Source organism: Muscardinus avellanarius (genome assembly GCF_963383645.1).
Source record: "Muscardinus avellanarius genome assembly, chromosome: 5".
Classification (NCBI taxonomy): domain Eukaryota; kingdom Metazoa; phylum Chordata; class Mammalia; order Rodentia; family Gliridae; genus Muscardinus; species Muscardinus avellanarius.
In genome coordinates, this window is record NC_137790.1 from 61,952,642 (window position 1) to 61,973,452 (window position 20,811).

Below are 20,811 nucleotides of genomic sequence, written 5' to 3' on the forward strand. Positions count from 1 at the left end.
ATGAGAGTCTCACTGTGATAGGAAGTCTTGTTCTGATAGCAATCTTGGGAAAAGATGCCCATGACATGAAGTCATGAACTTCTCTTCCTTTTTTGAATATGTCTAGTTGTGACACAGATGTGTTGGTGAACTCTCTGTGTGCTCGCCTTAGTCATCTTTGTGTTACTGTAACCTGATACTTAAGGTAAGAAGCTTAAAGAAGGAAAAGCTTATTTTGGCTCATGGTTTCAGAGGCTTTAGTGCGTGGCCACGTGGCTCCACTGCCTTTGTGCGTGTGGCAGCTTCATATATCATGGCACAGAGTGTATAGCAGAGGAAGCTGTTAACCTCATGACACTGTGGAAGGAAAAAAGAGAGGAAGGGGCTGGTGTTCCAAATTCCCCAGCAAGTGTATGCCTCCAGTGACTTAACTTCCTCCCACTAGGTCCACTTCCTAAAGATGCCACCACCTCCCGGTAGTGCCACAGGCTGGTAACAAAGCCTTGAATACATGGGTCTTTGGGGGACATGTATCAGATTGTAGGAGTGACCTACATATATGCAAGAGACTTGCCCTTTGAAATTTATATCAAGCCGGGCGTGGTGGCGCATGCTTGTAATTCCCGCGCTTGGGAGGCAGAGACAGGAGGATCGTGCAGGTTCGAAGCCAGCCGCGCTCGCTGGCTTAGGAGACCCTGTTTCCAAATAAAAAATGTAAAAATAGGTCTGGGAGTGTAGCCCAGAGGTAGAAGGGCTTCCAGGAACCCCAGTACCACACACACACAAAAAAGTTATATCAAGGTACCCCGTATCAGCATACCGAGTTTCAAGGATAGATTCATTTTTAAAAATTGTTTAATTAATGCATTGCAGTTATACATCACAGTGAGTTTCAAAGTGATAAAAACATAGGAACATAGCTCTTTGTTTATTCTTTCCACATCTCACCCCTCTCCTCTCTCCACCTTCCCCAAATGAGTTAGTGAGATTGGTAGCGATACCTGCATATAGTGCCATGGTATTTTTTGAACTATTTCCTTTTGCAACCCTCCTTCTTCCCCTCTCTTACACCCTCCCCTAACCTTCTTCAGCTACTCTACAGGTCTCGCTCTGTACTATCTAAAGTCCCTTATGTTTCCTATTTTCCCACTACCTTCCACATATGAAAGAAAACACATGGCCATTGACTTTGAGATTGAATGATCTTACTTAGCATAATATTTTCCAGTTTCATCCATTTTCCTGAAAACAACATAATTTTATTCTTCTTTATGGTGAGAATTACATTGTGTATATGTATACCACACTTTTTAAACCCAAGAATGAAGTAGTTAATGTTTTTATTTGGAGAGTTGTAGCCAGACATTAGAGAAAACTAAAAAAATTCAGAATCCATAAACAAGGAAAGTCTAAGTTTACAGGTAGATCATAAAAACTCAAAAGCAATGGACAGGACCACAACCTAACAACAGGTGTACTATAATTTTCTTCTGAGCTATATTTTTTCTTTTATATAATCACCCCCATTTTTACCAAAGATAGTCTAAGACTAATTAATTAGTTTGCAGAATAGGTCTAGTCTTATTTTTTATTCTAGATTGTAGACTTAATTATATAGGCTCTTTTAAAATCTGCTTTGTTGTAAATTTGACAAGGGATATCAGATTAGACTTTTAAAAACCTCCAGGTTAGAAAGCCTGACCAAGGTGGACTTCAGACTGTATGTGTACCTACTGAAAGCACCTAATATTTTGAGGTTCCTGGGCTCTCCGGACAGTGATAGTTTTTATTCACTCATTGTCAGACTGGGAACTATTGAATTCAGTCTTTCCAAGCACCTCTTTAAACGTGGCATTCCACGTAAAGCCAATATTTTGAATTGTATCCTTCCATAAGGCAGACATATTTTTATTGAACTTATGCAAATAACCATATTCTCATAAGCATAAGAATATTTGTGGATAGTTTACAAATTCTGGAGGGTAGAGAAAAAAGCAAATGTTTTCATTTTTGTTTACAAAACTTGTCTTTACCAAGTTGCGATAATTATAGAGTGCCTAAAGGAAAATGTTTCCTACGTCTGAATTCCAAGGGCCATTTTTATTTTTTGGGGGGTGGTACCAGGGATGGTTTTCAACCTCCGGGCTATACTCCCAGACCTATTTTTTATTTTATTTGGGAACAGGTTCTCACTAAGTTGCTGAGAGCCTCACTAAGTAGCTGAGGCTGGCTTCGAACCTGTGTGATCCTCCGGTCTCAGCCTCCCAAGCACGGGGATTACAAGCGTGCGCCACCATGTCTGGCCCAAGAGCCATTTTTTGTTATTCACATCCCTACAGTACTGCTGTCCCCGCTGGTTGCCTTTAAAGCTCTCTTTTCGCCATGACTGCTCAGCTACTGCAAATCAAAAGCCAAACGCTCTCTCCCGACAAAAAAGAACCTGGTGCCCCCAAAGCTCCAAAGATTTGGGGCCTAATGCAAATAGGGCTGACTCTAATGAGATGAACTTAAAACCCTGGGGACTCCAGGAGGAAGATGGGGGACCTCTAGGGGTCTTTGGTGTTTCCTCTGAATTTCTCAAGAAGTTTGAAGGGTCACCAACAGTCTTTTGAGGCCATTTGTGTGGTTATCAGATTTGTCAAAGGACAAAATTACAACAATGTAGTGTTAAGATCTGACCACACTTTATTCCATAAAATAGAGTAAGTGAACCCCTGGAAACTTTTATTTTTTTGGTGGTACTGGGGTTCCTGGAAGCCCTTATACCTCCGGGCTACACTCCCAGACCTATTTTTACATTTTTTATTTGGAAACAGGGTCTCCTAAGCCAGCGCGCACGGCTGGCTTCGAACCTGCGCGATCCTCCTGTCTCTGCCTCCCAAGCACGGGGATTACAAGCATGTGCCACCTCGCCCGGTGACCCATGGAGAATTTTTAAAAAGAAAAATATTTACTGTGAGAGGAAGAATGACATTTTGTATGTAAGAGACCGTTGTAGTTCTTCCTAACATTTCTGTATCATTTTATGAATGTTTCTGGGGGTTACTCATTTGGAAAATAAGGATATCACTTATTTTTCCTCTAAAAGTATTTGCATCTTAAGAATATCATGATTAAGTATCATGATTATGGTTAACAGAGAGGCAGGAGAAACCATTTTTCTTTGTAGATAAAATGCATTCTGTATGATTGTTGTATAATAAATTGATTTTTTTTTTTAGCGGTACTGGGAATGGAACTCAGGGGCATTTTACCTTTGATCTACACCCCCAGCCCTATTTTTTATTCTTTATTCTTTGAAACAGGGTCTCACTGAGTTGTAAAGGGCCTCACTAAGTAGCTGAGGCTGTCCGTGAACCGCAATCCTTCTGTCTCAGCCTCCTAAATGCTGGGATTACAAGTGTGTGCCACCATGCCCCACATAAATTGATTTTTAGATGAAGAAAAAAAAAAAAAAAGAAAATCTGTGCAAGACCAGCCTACCACCCAGCACTCCTCCATAGCATTGCAAAATAGAATGGAGAGGCCTCTTTATCTGGCTTCCAGTTGATTCCTGCAAACGCTCCTGAAGGGATGACTGCCTCTAGGTCACATGAGGGGGAGCTGCATGAGACGTAATTGTTCCTTTAATTACAGAAGTTCATGTCCTGTGATGATCACTCCAGGCTTCTCTTTCTTACTAAGATCTCATCTACAGTTCTCTGTCCTTTTTTTGTTACCCCCACCTACTTCCCAGAGCAGTTGCAGGGAGTAGCTTCTTAGTATTTTCCTCTTGCTTGCTTTTTTCATGAAGTGGTTTTATATTTGCTGAGCAGAAATAAAATGAGTCACCGTACACATTTATCATCTGTTACAGACCGGACTCTTCATGTCAAAAAAAGCAATTTAACAAGACCCCATTTCAAAATAAAATAGAGCTGGGCATGGTGATGCACACCTGGAATCCTAGCATTCGCGAGGCTGAGAAGGAGGATCGCGGTTCGAGGACAGCCTCAGCTATTTAGTGAGGCCCTCTGCAACTTAGTGAGACACTGTTTCAAAATAAAGAATAAAAAAAGAGGGATGGGTATATAGTTCAGAGGTAGAATGCCCCTGGGTGCAAGCCAGTATCACACACAAAAAAATTAAAATTAAAAAAAAAATAGGGCAGGGGGTGTAGCTCAGAGGTAGAATGCCTCTGGGTTCCATCACTAGTACCACAAAAATAAAAGAATAAAAACAGAGCTGGTGGTGTAGCTCAAAGGTATAATGTCTCTGGGTTCTCAGCAAAAGAGAGAGAGAGAAAGAGAGAGAGGAAGGAGGAGGAGGAGGAGGAGGAGGAGGAAGAAGAAGAAGAAGAAGAAGAAGAAGAGGAGGAGGAGGAGGAGGAAGAGGAGGAGGAGGAGGAGGAGGAGGAAGAAGCGGAGGCTGTATATAAAGAACTTTGAACACTTTTTTTTAAAAGAATTACCTAATTTATAGATGATAAAAGTAGGATATAATGAAAGACTCCTGTCCCTGATCTCCAACTAAGCATACTCAGGAACAAAAATTAGGAACTAAAAGACATTACATACTTGTTGGTTGTGGTAGCACATGACTGTGATCTTATGATTTCAGTACTTTGGAGGCTAAGACAGTAGAATCACAAATTTGAGGACAGCCTCAGCAACTTAGTAAGACCCTGTTTCAAAAAACAACAACAAAAAAATTAGCTGGGCATGATGGTGCACCTTTTGTAATCCAGTACTTGGGAGGCTGAGCCAGGAGGGTTGCAGATTTGTGGCCAGCCTCAACTACTTAGTGAGACCCTTTTTCAAAATAAAGAATAAAAAATAGGGTTGGGGGGGATTAGCTCGGAGGCAGAATACCCCTGGGTTCCATTCCTAGTTCTACAAAATAAAATAAAAGCAACTGGAGCTGGGGTATACCTGGAGTAGAGTGCTCCTGGGCTCAATCCCCAGTACTTAAAAAAAAAAAAAAAGAAGATATTATTGACTTATTATCTGGCCAAGAATTATTTCTTCCACTAGGCCAACTTCTAGAAGTTTCTGGATATGGAAGGTAAATAATGAAACTGGGTAAATAAAAAACTGAACTATTTTTCTCTCTACTCGCATTAACTACTGAACACTGCTATGGGAGTTGGTTAGTGTGGGAGTTTTTTCCATACTAACAGTTCTCTGACATTAGCTGAGTGTCCTACCATACCATAGGATATGATATGATACAGTATGATACTATTTGATTCTATTTGATTCAATTCAATTCAGATGCTGTCTACCTGGAGTTAATGCTGAACTCTGAGACTAAGGCTTCAATCTCATAAGACTACGTTCACTTCACATGCCAATCACAAGCCCAAGCGGCCACCTGGGCTTCTGGTCAACTGATTATAAATCAGAGCTTCCCTTTGCCCCCTCCTTGGGTTTCATCACTTGCCAGAACAGCTCACAGAATCCAGGGTACCACTGGTGTGTACTGAATAGCTGGATGAAGAGCTACCTGGGGCAGGTATGTGGGAAGAGGCACGAGCTGCCTCGCCCCCTGCAGGTGTGCCTCCCTCTCAGGCTGTAGGGGTGTTCAATAGCCCAGAAGCTCCGAAAGCCCTGGTGGTTAGGAATTTCCATGTGGGCTTGGTGGGTTATTTACATACTCTTCAGCTCCACCCTTCCTCACAGGCTGGAGGATGGTGCTGAAAGGTTCAAGCTTCTAATAATCATAACTTGGTCTTTCTGGTGACTGTCCCCCATCTAGAAGACCACCAAGAGTCACCTCACTAGAACCAAAGATGCTCCTACCGTCCAGGAAATTCCCAGGAGTTTAGGAGCAGCTCTGTGTGGGGAACTGGGGTCAGAGAACAACTATTAGAATAAAAGATGCACCAGCATTCCTATCACTCAGGTAATGACAAGAGTTTTAGAAATTCTGTGCCAAGAACTGAGGACAGATAACAGACATTTTTTTTTATCATATCCTAATATTGGAATATGATACCCTTTTCCTTGCTTTTCTAAACACAGTTTTTCTGATCCCTCTCATACCCCACCGCTGGAGTTTTCTTCCCTGGGGGTTGGGGCTGTTACTACACTTAAGCCAGCCTTCTAATTATCAATATACGACCTCACCTTGTGCTTCGCTAGGACCAATGATGGCTCCTCTGATAACCTAGGGATGGCACCTGAAGCGTCTTTCTCTCAGCTGCAGTGTCAGACTGTCCTCACCAGCAACCCGGGCTCCCAGGGCTCCTGGCTTTGTTTGTGCGCACCCTCATAGGCACAAAACAAGGGACAGCAGAGCAAGGGCTGAGGAAGACCTTTTCCATTTGTTTGGTCTTAGAATAGACAGCGTGGCCAACAACTTGCTAAGTGTAAATATGTTCTGATACAGCAGAGGATCATACTAGCGTAAAGATTCTTAGAGTAGACACTTAGAGTGGACTCTAGCCATCTGCTCCATATTTTAACTTAAGCATTTTACTGAGAATCTACTATGTGCAAAGCACAGTACTCGACCCAAAGAATTTGTATAGAATGAAGGGAAATAACAGGGAAGGTTGGAAGAAATGATACACATAATCATTGTCAGAGGAAGCTCAATTTAAAAGGAACAGAGACATATGACTATTATTATCATTTTTTTTTAGTCTTGTTATTGCTTGATAAAAAATTTCCTTTAGAGCATCCTGATCTTCCTCTTCCTTTTCCTTCTGAGCAGTCCTGCAAAAGCTGCTCTTCTAGTTCTCAAGTTTTTTGACTCGTGGCCCATCAGTAACCTCCTTTACATTGGAGCTCAATAACTATAAGATGACCCAGACATATTCTTCCAGTATTATTATATTTTTATCTTTCTTTCGACTTTGATATTTAGGGAACACTTTCCTTCATCGCTTCATCTTCACTGGGAAGTGGGCTAAAATGATAAGAAGCTGAGTTTTGTGTCTATCAGATGTAGGATTGAATTTTACCTTCGCCATTTGCTAGCAGAGTAATGTCTTGGAAGGCTGGTTCCTTAATCAGCACAAAGGAGAAGATATAAGCGCCTTTAGTCAGGTTCTTATAAAGGTCACAACAGTTTTGGCAAGCCTAGAGAAGTACAATTAGTAACTGCTCTAATCTCTGCTCTGCCTTTGAGAGACTAATCAAGTGGGAGTGTATTTGGTAGCGCAGCCTCCTTGAGACCCTATTGGAATTGGATGGGAGACAAGATGATCTCTCCATAGGGTGCTGCTGTGCTTTGTGTATTCCAATGTGTGTTATTAGACAAAGTGATGTCTAAGGCCCTAAGCCCTGCTCAGTGCAAGGCTACCACTGGATGCTGATGTGCTTTCCAGAACAATGTCGGGGCTGAGGCAGGAGTCGCGCTGGTGGTGCTCTTAGGTGTCTGGCCCTACTCTCCATTCCCAGGGCCAGGTTCATGCAGGGAATGTAACAAGATCCTGCTGCAGTCCTGATTTGTTCTAGAACGAATCTTCTAGAGAACAAGTTGTTTAACCTCCCAAGGTAAATTTAGAAGGAATGCAGTCTCACCGTGTTCAGCCATGTATCCTCAAGCTGTATGAAGTTAGAGTTTCTATCTCTGATACATATTCTATCTCTTAGATTCAAAAGTTTGGTAAAATGTGTGATATGAACACACATATATTGCTGAGTGAAGAAGTCAAATGGAGAGCAACTTGGTAAGGTTTAGTGGAGTTGAAACTGTATCTGCCCTTGGATCCAGCAATTCTATTTATTGATATCTATTCCAGAAAAACTCTTACATGTACCAGGAGAGGTGCACACAGATTTGCAAAGATGATTGCATCAACACAGTTTGTAACAGGAGAAAATTAGAAGCAACATTACATGATCACAGATAGGGAAATGGATGCGCTAGTATAATCCTTTAATGCAGTCTATACACGAGCTACAGTGTATGGCCTTCATTGATGGGTACCTTAAAATAAATATCAAGTGTCATTTTGAGTGAAAAAAAATTACCAAGTATTAAGCTGGATGTGATGGTACGTGCTTGTGGTTCCAACTAGTCTGGAGGCTGAGACAGAGGGATTGCCTGAGTTAAAGACCAGCCTAGGCAATATAGCTAGGCCCCTTGTCAAAAAAACAAAAACAAACAAACAAAAAACAAACAAATCAAGGCTGGGTGTAGCTCAGTGGTACAGTATTTTCCTAGCATACATGAGGCCTAGGGTTTCATCCCAGCACTATGAAAAATAAAAAAATAAAAAAAGAACACATCTTGGAAAATTATGTAGAATAACTATACCTTTTATCTGAATAAAAGCACAAATTAAATCATATACTGTTGTAATTCCATTTGGAAGTAGTAATTTATAGAAATACACAAGGGAAAGATAAATGGCAGATTCAAGATGATGGCTAGTACTAGAAGAGAGAAGGAGGAAAAATTAAATAGAGTGTAGGGGTCATTTTACTTTTGTTTCTTAAAATAAAGGTCTGAACTCAATAAAGATGGTCACTAGCCAGTGTGGTGAGGCACACCTGTGATCCCAATACTTGAGACACTGAGATAGGAGGGTTGCTTTATTTAAAGCCAGCCACAGCAACTTAGTAAGATTCTCAGCAATGTACTGTGACCCTGTTTCCAAATAAAAAGTAAAATAGGGCTGAGGGTGTGGCTCAAAAGGTAGAATGCCTCTGGGTTCAATTTTCAGCACCACAAAAAATAAAGTAAAACAAAATAAAAAATACAGCTGGTTCATGTCTTACAGTGGTTCAATTAAATTTTTTGACTTTATGATGGTACAAAAGCATAGTCATATAACTATTATTTCTTATTTTAGTATAATATTTGATAAATTACATGAGATGTTCAATACTTGATTATAAAAATAGGCTTTGTATCAGATGATTCTGTATAACCATAGGCTAATATAAGTTTTCTGAGCATTTTAAGGTAGATAAGGCTATGCTATAATATTCAGTAAGTGAGGTGTTTGGCTTTTGGGATTTTGAACATACGATGAGTTTTATCAGGACATCATCACATGATAAATTAAGAGGCATCTGTATTAGCAACATGTGAGGACATGAAATCTAGGTGTTGGAAACTCCGGTATCATTTTTATGATGTTTGTAATATTTTATACATAAAATAAAACCTCCACATCTTTGCAGCCCCCTATCTGTCCCTTCTTGGAGGGACAATTCTGTACCTTTGTTTTTGGTTTTCCTTACAGTTAAACTCAGGAGAAGGGAGATAGAAGCCATTGGTCAATGATGTCCCCAGTGCTGAGTGGTCTGTGTTGATGCCTCCCTCCCGCAGCTGCAGTGAGGGTTTTCTCTTTCTCCTGGCCGGTGGGGTCTCTATTGGCTCCAAATGATGACCACTGACCACTCTCACCACCAGGGGCACAAGGGGGTCCATTCTACTCATGGGAGAAGTTGAGTTTTCCCGGCCAAGCCACTCAGACATTAATAATAAACGAGGTAGTTTCAAATGAGTGTTAACTTGAGATTTGGTCTGTGGTAGGCTCGTACCTTACAATTCCCAATTCAGAGCCTCTAGATAGCCTGATTCCTATTTAGCGTGGAATCTCCTTCATCTAGCGGTAGTTTTTCTGTGTCCAGTGATATATGTAATGATCATCAGTAATTTGTGTGGTTTTCTTTCTGTTTGTTTAGCTCACAAATGTGTACAGTACATCTCCGTCTCTGAAACGTTATTTCACTTCAGTTGACATAGCGCACTTCAGGTAAGAGCATGGAGCCTGACATTTTTGTTTCTTTCTTGGGAAAGAGGGTCCTCCCCACCTCAGTCTCCATGTATCTAGGAAGACTCCCTTGAGCAGGAAGGGAACCAGCAACAAAATCACAGTGAGTTGGTGCTGGGACAGTCTTTGGAGACCAATTAGCTCAACTCATGCATTTGATAAAAGAGAAGAAGGAAGCCCAGATTAATTATATGATTCAATTAGGACCACACAGTCCCAGGAAACCCACTCCTACTTAACAGTGGATGCACAAAGAAATTAAGGGTGGAAAATAGAAATAGATCTAGATAGAGATGCGATGGAGATGATATAATCCATCTCCTAGTGTTTGTCTTTGAGGAGTGCAAGTAATGCAAGACTACATTCTCCTTGTATAGTATTAAAAATAAAAAGGTATATACTGTATACTACAGTAAAGTTCTACCTTCTGCCTCCTTGTCCCTACATTACCACCAATAACTAATTGTACTCTCTTCTACAAAATTCACCACTGCCAATAGTTGGAAGTGATTTCTTCTGCATGTGTATTTACTATATATACTGTACATGTGTATACACACAAAATTTAAAATTTCCTTTTAATCTTTTATATTCTTGGAATGTAATCAAAAGGGTCTAGATGTGGAGAGAAGTCATTTTACTTTTAGAGTGTTAGGATTGTTAGAAGTGATTTAGACAAGATTTACATGGCAAAGCATCCAGTTCCTAACATGTCTCTGGGATGGGACATCAAATCTGTCTTATATATTAAGATCCCTGCCTCCCAAGCACGGGGATTACAAGCATGTGTGCCACCATGCCTGGCAGGCAGAGTTTTTAAAATGTTGAACTGAGATACAAAAGTTACTATTGCTGCACATGGTCCCCCAGGGATCCTGACCTGAAAAAAGTCCTTTGGCTCATCAGCTGTTAGACCCATCCCAGCGTTGGGCACTGAGGCAGAGACCACAGGACTTTCTTTCTTTCTTTCTTTCTTTCTTTCTTTCTTTCTTTCTTTCTTTCTTTCTCTCTCTCTCTCTCTCTCTCTTTCTCTCTCTCTTTCTTTCTTTCTCTTTCTTTCTTTCTTTCTTTCTTTCTTTCTTTTTTTTTTTTTTGGTGGTACTGGGGTTCCTGGAAGCCCTTCTACCTCCAGGATACACTCCCAGACCTATTTTTTTATATGTTTTTATTTGGAAACAGGGCCTCTTAAGCCAGCGTGGCTGGCTTTGAACCTGAGCGATCCTCCTGTCTCCGATTCCCAAGCCCAGGGATTACAAGCGTGCACCACCACACCCGGCGAGACCACAGGATTTTCTGCTTAGCTTAAAATTTTTATTCTTCCCCTGACTCAGCCTAACATAAATCTACCCGGCCACCTGATATGGGGAGACTGATGGCCAGGTTGGGTTAGGCTGCCTGCTGTCACTCAGCTTCTGTCTGGTCTTTTTGTGTGTGTGTGTCTGGTCTTTTGAAAATCCACCTCTGGTCCTTTTTTTAGCCATCCCAAGTTCTGTGGACAGGCAGGGTGGCTTCCTATCCAGGTATTTGTCATTGTTAGCAATACATAAAGGCAGAGCCTAGCAAAGTAATGGCACTTGTGAACTAGGACAGCTGGAGTGGAGGGTGAAAGTGGGCATTGCACTGTCTTTGGTGACAGTCTTAAAACTGTATTTTTTCAGAGTCCCAAGTGGGTATTATTCATTTGATCCACAGGGTTTGGTCCTCTTTTTGGTCATAGTAGAGTTTACACACAAACCTGATTTGTCAGCCACAATGTACAATGTGAGACTGGCCACAAGGGGGAGCTCTACGTCTCCTCCAGGGCGGTGGCCCGATTCTGATTCCAGCCCTTGGGACCTCAACATCTATAAAACACCCTCTGGGATAGTCTCAGATGTGACCGCGTACTAATTATTTTATTGCGGGTTCTTATCTAGGCCATCTTAGACCACACTAATAGGGTAACTGTGGGAAGCCTAAATGTGGAGGTAGTATTTAAAGAGCAGCATAAAGTACTAATTAGCTGAGGCTAGACCTGTGATTAATTTTATTCTGAAAATGGGAAAATATGCTCTAGGAAGATGAAAGAGTTAGAGTTTCCTCAGCATTAGGGTTTTCTTAGGAAATTGTGGCCATCCTACCTTCGGGGTCTTTGGGACTGTAGATGGGACAGAAAAGTCTAACTTGGGGGACAGACCCAGCTGTGGTTCTGTGCTGGTACTCAGGGTCTGTCTCCGGGCCAGTGGCAGAGAGCTTTGACCCCACCATAAACACTTTTACAGGTTAAATAAAGAACCAGCACTGAGAATGTGGAGCTGGGAACACAGGCGAGGAAAGGGCCGGCTTTCTGGCTTTGCCTTAGGGGATGAAAGGCAGGTGTTGGGACAGAGGACACTCCAACCCTTGACAGTAGTGGGGTGCATCTCCTCCTCCTTCCTCAGCCTCTCCAACTGAACCCCTGGAGGATGAGTACCCAGCAGCGGGAGGAGGTATGATCACCTCAAGGTTTTGTGATGGACTTTGGGAGGATTTTTGTAGGACAGTACATTCTCTCGTTGCTATTGTTTACTCAAAGAAGATGTGGAATTAAACAGGCGTTATTGCTAAAATCGATTTCCCCAGTTTCAATGTGATTCTATTTATGCCGTAATATCTCTGGTTTGGCTTTCAGTGACGAGAATGCCACAGTCACCTACCACCTGCAGTTTGGGGTTCCGGCGGAAGATGACAGTTTTATGAAGTATATGATGAGTGAGGAGCTCATGCTGGGCGTGCTGCTACAGGATTTCCACGATCAGAATGTGCCGGGTTGTGAGAGCCTGGGGCTTGATCCTGCATCTCTCTTGCTCTATGGTAAGTAGTAAAAGTAAGAAAGTCAGAGCTGGAAGGATAAACAGGTGAACAGAGTGGGGGCCGGATGGTTTGGTTCAGTGACTTGGGTGGCTTGTACTGTGCACACCCACTCCTCCATTCACTTTTCCATGCAGCCTGGATTGCTCCTGTGTGGGGATATTCTATGCTTCGTGGAGATTACACAGTCTCTGCCCTCCATCAGCAAATACCATGGTTGAAAAAAAAGTTTTGGAAACACTAAAACATAAAAGTCCAGAGCTGCTGCAGAGCACACAGGCTCTCTGGGTAGTTCTCCCAGGGACTTGCGTCAGCATCATCACCTTAGTCATCTCGGTTTCATCTCCCTCATCAGAACTTCTCACGGTGTAGTATACACAGCTTAAAACATCCACCCATTAGAAACATTCTTATGATTAGATTTTTAAAAATTACAAAACAGAGCTAAGCATGGTAGCACATACTTGTAATCCCAGTACTTTGGAGGCTAAGCAGGAGAATTTTAGGTTCAAGACCAGCCTCAGCAACTTAGCAAGACACCCCTCCCCAGCAACTTAGGGAGACCCTATTTCAAAATAAAATAGGGATGGGGGTAGCTTAGAGGTAGAACGCCTCTGGTTCAATCCCCAGTAAAACACACACACACACACACACACACACACACACACACACACACACACTCAAGAGCCAAATGTTAAAAACATCCTCAATATCCAAAAGGCCACAACAAAATGTTATGATGAGTAAAAAGCAGATGATAAATATTATTTGCCTTTTGAAAAGTGTGCGGGGTGGGTGGGTGTGAGCACATATGTGTATGTTGACTAAAGAGTTAAGTTTTGTTTGAAATTGATACACATTCCAATTTTGACTAAAATTTCATATTCAAACCAAAGGAAACCACTGAAAATGTTTAAAATAATCTTGATGTTTAAAAAGTTAATGACTTCTGCTCGTCTGTTTTCTTCTCAGAATGAAGCTGTAGAGGTCAGTCTGCGTCAGAAAGCCACGCGACTCTAGTCTTTAAGACACGATCTGCTTTGCAGACACGATCCTGTGTCAATGACCAGAGGGAGGAGACGGCCCTTCCTCCTGATTCTGCGCAGATAGGAAGTCTGGGCCCACCTCCAGCGAGGCGGCTCCAGAGCTCAGCCCCAGCTGGGTCCAGTCTCGACAAAGCAGGAAGCCAGATGGGTGGGGGGTGCTGGGTGGGGGCCCCTGCTCTTCTTGAGGTGTTGGCTGCCTCTACCCAAGCATGGGAACTTTCTCTTTAGCACCACGGTGGCCCACTGCCTGGTTTTTGGAAGCACCCTATCCATCAGCCTGTGCGGTGGGCAGAGAAGCAGGTGAGGGAGAACCACTTACTGAAATCTTCTTCCCCGCCATTATATTTGATCTACCTCTAAGCCAGGCTGTAAGGAAAAGGAAGGGACTTTCCAGGACCTCAACAGCATAGTTCTGTGTCTATTTCCATGATCTGGGCATCTCAGCAAGCCAGCCCTAAGAACATCTTCCACTGTTACTGTGATAAGCACACACGTACACACACATGCACAAAAATAAGATAAGTGATTCTGAATTATTTCACGTCTCTCCTCATTGTCCCTGAACACCTCTTTTGGAAACACGGGTGTCTGAATTCTGAACATGCTACCCTCACTTTATATTGTCACCGCATTTCTATTTTTATAAATTGCCATCCGAGAATCATAAAGACTGCCTAACTTCTGCCGCTGATACCACACATGAGCTTCGTGTTACTTGCTGTCCCAGTCCTCCTGTGGGACCCAGTGTCTCCACAGGTTGATCATGGGTCTTATCCCAGAGGTCTGTGAAACAGAAAGAACTACTTTTGTTTTTAAGTAAACTCTTGGAAACTTATGCCTGTCACGGGGGGTGGGAGGAATGTTAGTGACTGTACCAGTCATCTGTGGATGTAGAATTGTCTGTCATGAGGGAATTCTCGTTGGGGAAATTGCCTTGCTGAGACTTTTCCAGAAGAAAGAAACTTAGGCTTATGTAAGGAGAAATTCTTGAGCTGCAATATCTCAGTTAAATGAGCCCTGGGTGGATGTCTGTGAGAGGCACCATGTGTGTGGGGATGTGTTGGAGTGTCTATCTGACTTGAACTGTGTATGACCCAGGACTCTGGATAATGTGAATTTGCTTGTTTATTTAACTAGAATTACATGTATTGTAATGCATCATCTCATTATAAGGATAGTTCCTTAAATTAGTGAAACTAGTGAATTTCTCTTCTTTATTTTTTAATGTCAAATGTGAACCTTAGTGTGTCTGTACTTTTTTAAAAAAAAACAATAAAGACTTTTAATGGAGTCTGATTTAAAAACATTTACAAACCGGGCGTGGTGGTGCATGCTTGTAATCCCAGCATGAGGGAGGCTGAGACCTGAGGATCGTGGTTTGTGGACAGCCTCAGCTACTTAGTGAGGCCCTCTGCAATTCAGTGAGACCCTGTTTCAAAACAAAGAATAAAAAATAGGGCAGTGGGTGTAGCTTGGAGGTCAAATGCCCCTGGGTTTCATCCCCTGACCTGCAAAAATAAATAAATAAATAAATAAATAAATAAATAAATAAATAAAAATAAGAACATTTACAATAAGTTATTTTTGCACCTGCATCGCTGCATATATTTGCCTTGCAGGTGTTGGCTCACCGAGGCGGCCATGCTTGGGGCTGGCTTTTTCTTGCAGTAATGGGGTTAGAAATGATCTTTTCAGGCCCCTGAGGGCAGCTTCCTCTTCTGTGTGAATGAGACTGAGCTCAGTTGGGCTGGGGTAGTCAGGATCCTTTCTCTGTTCCAATGAGAGCAGGACAGGGTCACGTACCCTCTCATCTTCCTCTGAGGACCCTCTGGCAAGAACCAGGTGTCAGAAAGGACCTAGGACTAGAAAGATGACCTGTTGGTGTCTGGAGGCACAATCTGGTTTTGTTTTTTCCTTCTCTTTGGGAAAATACCAAGTTGCAAGCAGCTTACCTTGGTTTTTTAGCACTTGCAAGTCATAGGACTTTCCAAGGTTTGCCTTTTTGGTCTAATTAGTAAGGGAAAAGCCAATATATATGACTAAAATAGTTTAAGGTGCTTAAAAATATATATGTACAGTTTTTCTGGAGGAGATGAACATATTGTTCATCAAAATGTCTTAAAGACAAGCATAATGCTTGGTGCCTAGTAAGGTTTTAACAAGTGTCTTTAAAGGATTTGAACTTAGGCTATTTTCTGGAAGTCACCTAATATGGGTAGAATGGAAACAGCCAAATCAGCAGAAACTCTCCCGTCTTCACTGCCAACAACAGTCCTAGACATCTGTCCAATTACTTTTTAAATTTAATTATGTTCTATAGATTTTTAAAACTATGTACATTTTGGAAGGAAGGCTATAGAGCAGAGGCTCCCAAACTTACTGCCTTACTGTCTCCCTTTCAGAAACAAAACTTACTCAGTGCCCCCGTGGGACTTTCATTTCCCCCTTCCTTTTATTCAATGTCCCTTGAATTATACCCAGGCTACTGTCCCCCATAACTCAGCATCTCCCCTTGTGGGGGGGCTGTATAGCTCACTTTGGGAATTTATAACAGTGGAGAAGACAATGAGAAAAGAAGCTACTTTTATTTTGAGGGAGTGTGGACCTGCAAAAGTGAAAAAGGAAATAGCAGGGAAGAATTTCCCAGACTTAACTAAAAAATAAAGACAGACTGTCAGTTGTGAGAGGTCAGATAAAACAGCGGTTGTCGCATAGTTTAATTGGAGAAGGTTTTGCACAGGGAGTTGGGAGTTCAAGTGGAACTCTGGAGCAGTATGGACCTGAACAAAAAGATTTGCCTTCCTTTCACATGTTTGTGTCTTCTGAGAATTAAGTTCCCACTTTCTCCTTTTCTTTTTATATGTAAACTCTTGACATGAATTCCTGCCCTATTAAGAGTGTTATCAATGCAAAGAAAAATGGGAGAAGCATCCCAAAGACTGCCCTTCTCTCCATCACTGTTCCATTGCTTTTTTTGTTTTGTTTTGTTTTGTTTTGTTTTGAGACAGGGTCTCCCTAAGTTGCTGAGTCTTATTACTTGTTGAGTCTGGCCTTGAACCCGTGATCCTTCTGTCTCAGCTTCCCAAGTTACTGGGATGACAGGCATGAAACACCAGGCATGACTTCTTAATAAGGCAATTCGCACTATCTCTAGTAGCCTTACTCATGGACATCGTTTAGTGTTTTCTTTATTATTAGAAACCATCAACTCTTAGTGCCAGACGGCAGACCTCTCAACTTACAGCTGGGAAACTAAGGCCTGGGAGCAGAAGGATCAGCTCAGAGGCCCCCAGCCATTTGCTGGAACAGAGCCCAGCCCAGGGGCCAGTCACACAGGACGAGCAGCCACGTAGATGATCGTGATCATACTCAGCTCAGCCTTGGTCGACACCTGAGAATACATAAGAAGCCAGAGTGAGCAGGAGGAAGAAATGATTTGAGAGACGTGGCCCTCAGAATATACAAGACTAATGACAACAACTGCTCAATGTTCTCCAAGTACTTGCGAGAGAATCTTCTAGGAAAGTGGGAGGAATTTGCACACTGATTTACTTACGAGTAGGCAGAATCAAAGTACAATCAGATCAAGTGGGCTTTCAGGACTTAAGGGGCTAGGCTTGGAAAAGAACAGAGTCAGAGCAGGGCTTGGTGGTGTGTCCAGTAATCACAGTTCTTGGAAGCCTGAGACAGGAGGATGGAAGGCTCGAGGCGGGCATGTGCCAACTGTAACAAGATGGTTTCAAAATAAATACGAAAAGGGGCTGGGAGCATAGCTCAGAGGTGGGACATCTGAGTTCAGTCCTCAGTACCACAAATGTGTACATGTGTACACACACACACACACACACACACACACACACACACCCCAGAGTCAAAGCGTGCTCCTGTGAAGGCCTAGAGACTCATCTCTTCTGTCTATTCCCATGTACCCTTGAGAATATTTGAAGCACGTGTCACCCAGATTTGTCCTAAAGTTGTCAGCATTTGAACTTGTTGTCATCAGTAGATTTCCTGCCCTATTTTTGCCCTAGGTACTATCCCCAACACTTCCACAGCCCCCAGAAAAAAACGTCTGGGGAGAAATACCAAGTTACAGAAAAGCACATGGGTGAAAATTACATAAAAACCTGTACTGGAACCTCCTGGTTCAACTCACATAACCAATTGAGCCAGGGAAGCCCATGAGTCAAAAGACACTATATCAGAGACATTCCTTAAAGGCACAGAGAAAGAGGAGCGCCACAGGCCCCGTGGGAGGGGGCTGAGCTGGAAGGTCACTGTAATGAGAGACTTCCCCCCTTAGGAATTCCTGCCTAAATAACTCCCTTTTATAATCCTTCTAATTTCATTATAACTTTCTTTGGCTGATTACTAATAGTTCATAGAGGCCCCATAAAAGGCATACACAGGTAATGCTTTCAGAGGGTAGAGCTTTAACAAGCATAGTTTGTCATATCATAGTAAGAATATTTCTGCCAACCAGTTTCCACACTGGTTGAGCATCCATGTGAGAAATCTCAGCGTAAGCGCCTCAGGTTCGTGTTTCTATCTTCCTGGAGGTTTGCTGGGTGACCCTGGGCCAGCAGATGTGTTGGCTTTTCTCCATACACTGTAAAAGACTTCTGTTCTCCTCTCCCTCTCTTTTTTGTGAGTCTGGGGATGGAACCCAGGGGTATTTGAACTCTGAGCTACATCTCCTGCTCTGTTTTTTATTCTTTATTTTGAAACAAGGTCTAAGTTGCAGAGGGCCTCACTAAGAAGCTGAGGCTGTCCGCGAACCACAATCCTCTGGTCTCAGCCTCCCAAATGCTGGGATTACAAGCATGTGCCACCACTCTCAGCCCTGTTCTCTTACTCTTTGATATCATTTTTATTCAGAATATTAGAGATAATTTGCCATATTAGATATAATCCTCCATTTATGGGTGAAAAAACAAACTGAGCCTCTAAGTAATAGACTGAAGGTCACAGAGGAAGGAGAGAACCAGCTTCTGAACCCCTGGTTGTCTGTCTTGGGTCTGCACTCATCCTCTGAGCCAGATTGCATTTCTTTTTTTTTTTTTTTTTTTTTTTTTGGTGGTACTGGGGTTCCTGGAAGCCCTTCTACCTCCAGGCTACGCTCCCAGACCTATTTTATATTTTTGAAACAGGGTCTCTTACGCCAGCGCCGCTGGCTTCGAACCTGCGCGATCCTCCTGTCTCCGCCTCCCAAGCGCGGGGATTACAAGCGTGCGCCACCACGCCCGGCCCAGATTGCATTTCTTACAGTGTTCCCTGCTTTTATTGAACACCCCATTTGAACCTGAATGAATCCCAGCCAAAGAGTCAAGTCTGATGGGAAAGAATTTTGCTAAAAGCAGGAAGTTAGCAGAGGCTAAGACATCGCATGTAATTGGCTCTTAGCTGCAGACCACCGCTGCCTGCAGCAAACCCTTCGTAACCTGTCAGCTTCAGGCCACTAGATTTCTTCATGCTGGGCCCTTAGCACATCTTAAATATCAAAGTTTGGCTTTGGAAATGAGACAGTAATTATGCACAGAACGTTTCTACTACTTGTCTCAACAAGCCTCTTGCCATTTTAAAATTCCTAAAATTAGAACAGTGGCCATGAGTTAAATAAAACGGCATGTTGAGGACACAGGTGTGAATGTAGAAATAGTCTAATTTGCTAACTGTTCTTGGTCTTACTCCCGTCATTTGTGGTTTAATATTTTCATACAATATTTTTGGTATCCGCTCTTTTGAGTTACATCAATAGCCAAACATGTTCCTGTTAAGTTTATCTCAAACTATGATCTTTTTTTTTCTGAAGAAAAGGAACAAGATGTAAATATTTTTTGACTTTGCATGGCCTATGGCAAATCACAACTACTGAACCCCACCATGGTTGAGCAATCATAGATAGAATGCAAACAAATCAGTGTGGCTGTGTTCCAATAAAATTTTATTTACAAAAAGAGGTGATGGGCCAGATTTGTTCAGCCAGTGATAGTTTGATAACCCCTGGTTTAGGAATAAACACAATTCTAGAAATACTGAAGGAAAAAAAATGGATGAGGGACAACAATAAATATTTAAGACATATAGAAACATACTCATTTGAAAAGGGATAGATATGTGTGATATTCTCCATGGATATTTTATTTATGAAATATTATTTAATGGAAACATTTACTCTATACTAGGGATTTTTTTGCACAGTATATCAAAGAGTGATAAATTGGAAGCCAGGAAATCAGATTTTAGCTAAAATTATGTCACTTGATTGTATCATCAGGCAAATTATTCTCTCTGAGCCAAAAAAAAAGGTAATGGAATTAAAGGATCTTGAAGGTCTTTTCATTCTATCACTCTTTGATGCTATAATTGTATTATTAAGATTTATGGGGAAGGAGGAATGAGGAACGATACAGTTCAAATAATGCCATGTTCTTATGTAAAGGGATCACTACCAATCTTCCTATGATGTTCAGAAAGGGAGGAGTGCAGCCCGGTGGGATGGGAAGAGAAATAGACCAAGTGAGGTGTGCACGTGTGTTTGTATTACTTTGAATCTCATTCTAATGTATAATTACAATACACCAATGAAAGTATAAAAAATAAGAGATATATATATATATATATATATATATATATATATATATATATATATTTATGGGGAAGGACTAGGAGATGCAGTACAGTGGTTTATCACTCACCTAGCATAAGCAAGGGCCTAGGTACTATCCCCAACACTCCCACAGCCCCCAGAAAAAGAACTTACGGGGAGAAATACCAAGTTACAAAAAAGCACATGGGTGAAAATTACATAAAAACCTGTACTGGAACCTCCTGGTTCAACTCACATAACCAATTGAGCCAGGGAAGCCCATGAGTCAAAAGACACTATATCAGAGACATTCCTTAAAGGCACAGAGAAAGAGGAGGGTCACAGGCCCCGTGGGAGGGGGCTGAGCTGGAAGGTCACTGTAATGAGAGACTTCCCCCCTTAGGCATTCTTAATATCATGAGCAAGCTTCTTTGTGATTTCAGAGGAAAATCATGAGGATATTTTCTAAGAACTCAGTTAGCAAAGCAGTGGTATAAAAGGCCGTCATGAGACCAGGGAGCCCTTTCCACTACTTACAGTACCACTTAGAACCAATGATGGTCACCACTTTCTCAGATAGTGGTGTTTGGGATAATGAGTTGGTTTTTAGATGTTGAATATTAATATTGAGCAAAATATAAAAGGCCCTGTGG

At 42.0% G+C, this 20,811-nt stretch overlaps 1 protein-coding gene across 1 annotated transcript in view; it reads left to right on the forward strand.

The window, feature by feature from the left end:
• The window catches only part of LOC308263498 (TPA-induced transmembrane protein), a gene marked incomplete at both ends in the record, with an annotated part of 36,994 nt that extends 20,068 nt beyond the window's left edge, over positions 1 to 16,926 (forward strand). Inside the window, 4 exons of the mRNA XM_080696512.1 lie at positions 9,606 to 9,676; positions 12,345 to 12,526; positions 13,798 to 13,937; positions 16,768 to 16,926. Coding sequence (XP_080552638.1) covers positions 9,606 to 9,676; positions 12,345 to 12,526; positions 13,798 to 13,937; positions 16,768 to 16,926 — 552 coding nt within the window. The remainder of the gene's footprint in view (positions 1 to 9,605; positions 9,677 to 12,344; positions 12,527 to 13,797; positions 13,938 to 16,767) is intronic.
• Between the last annotated feature and the right edge of the window lie 3,885 nt (positions 16,927 to 20,811).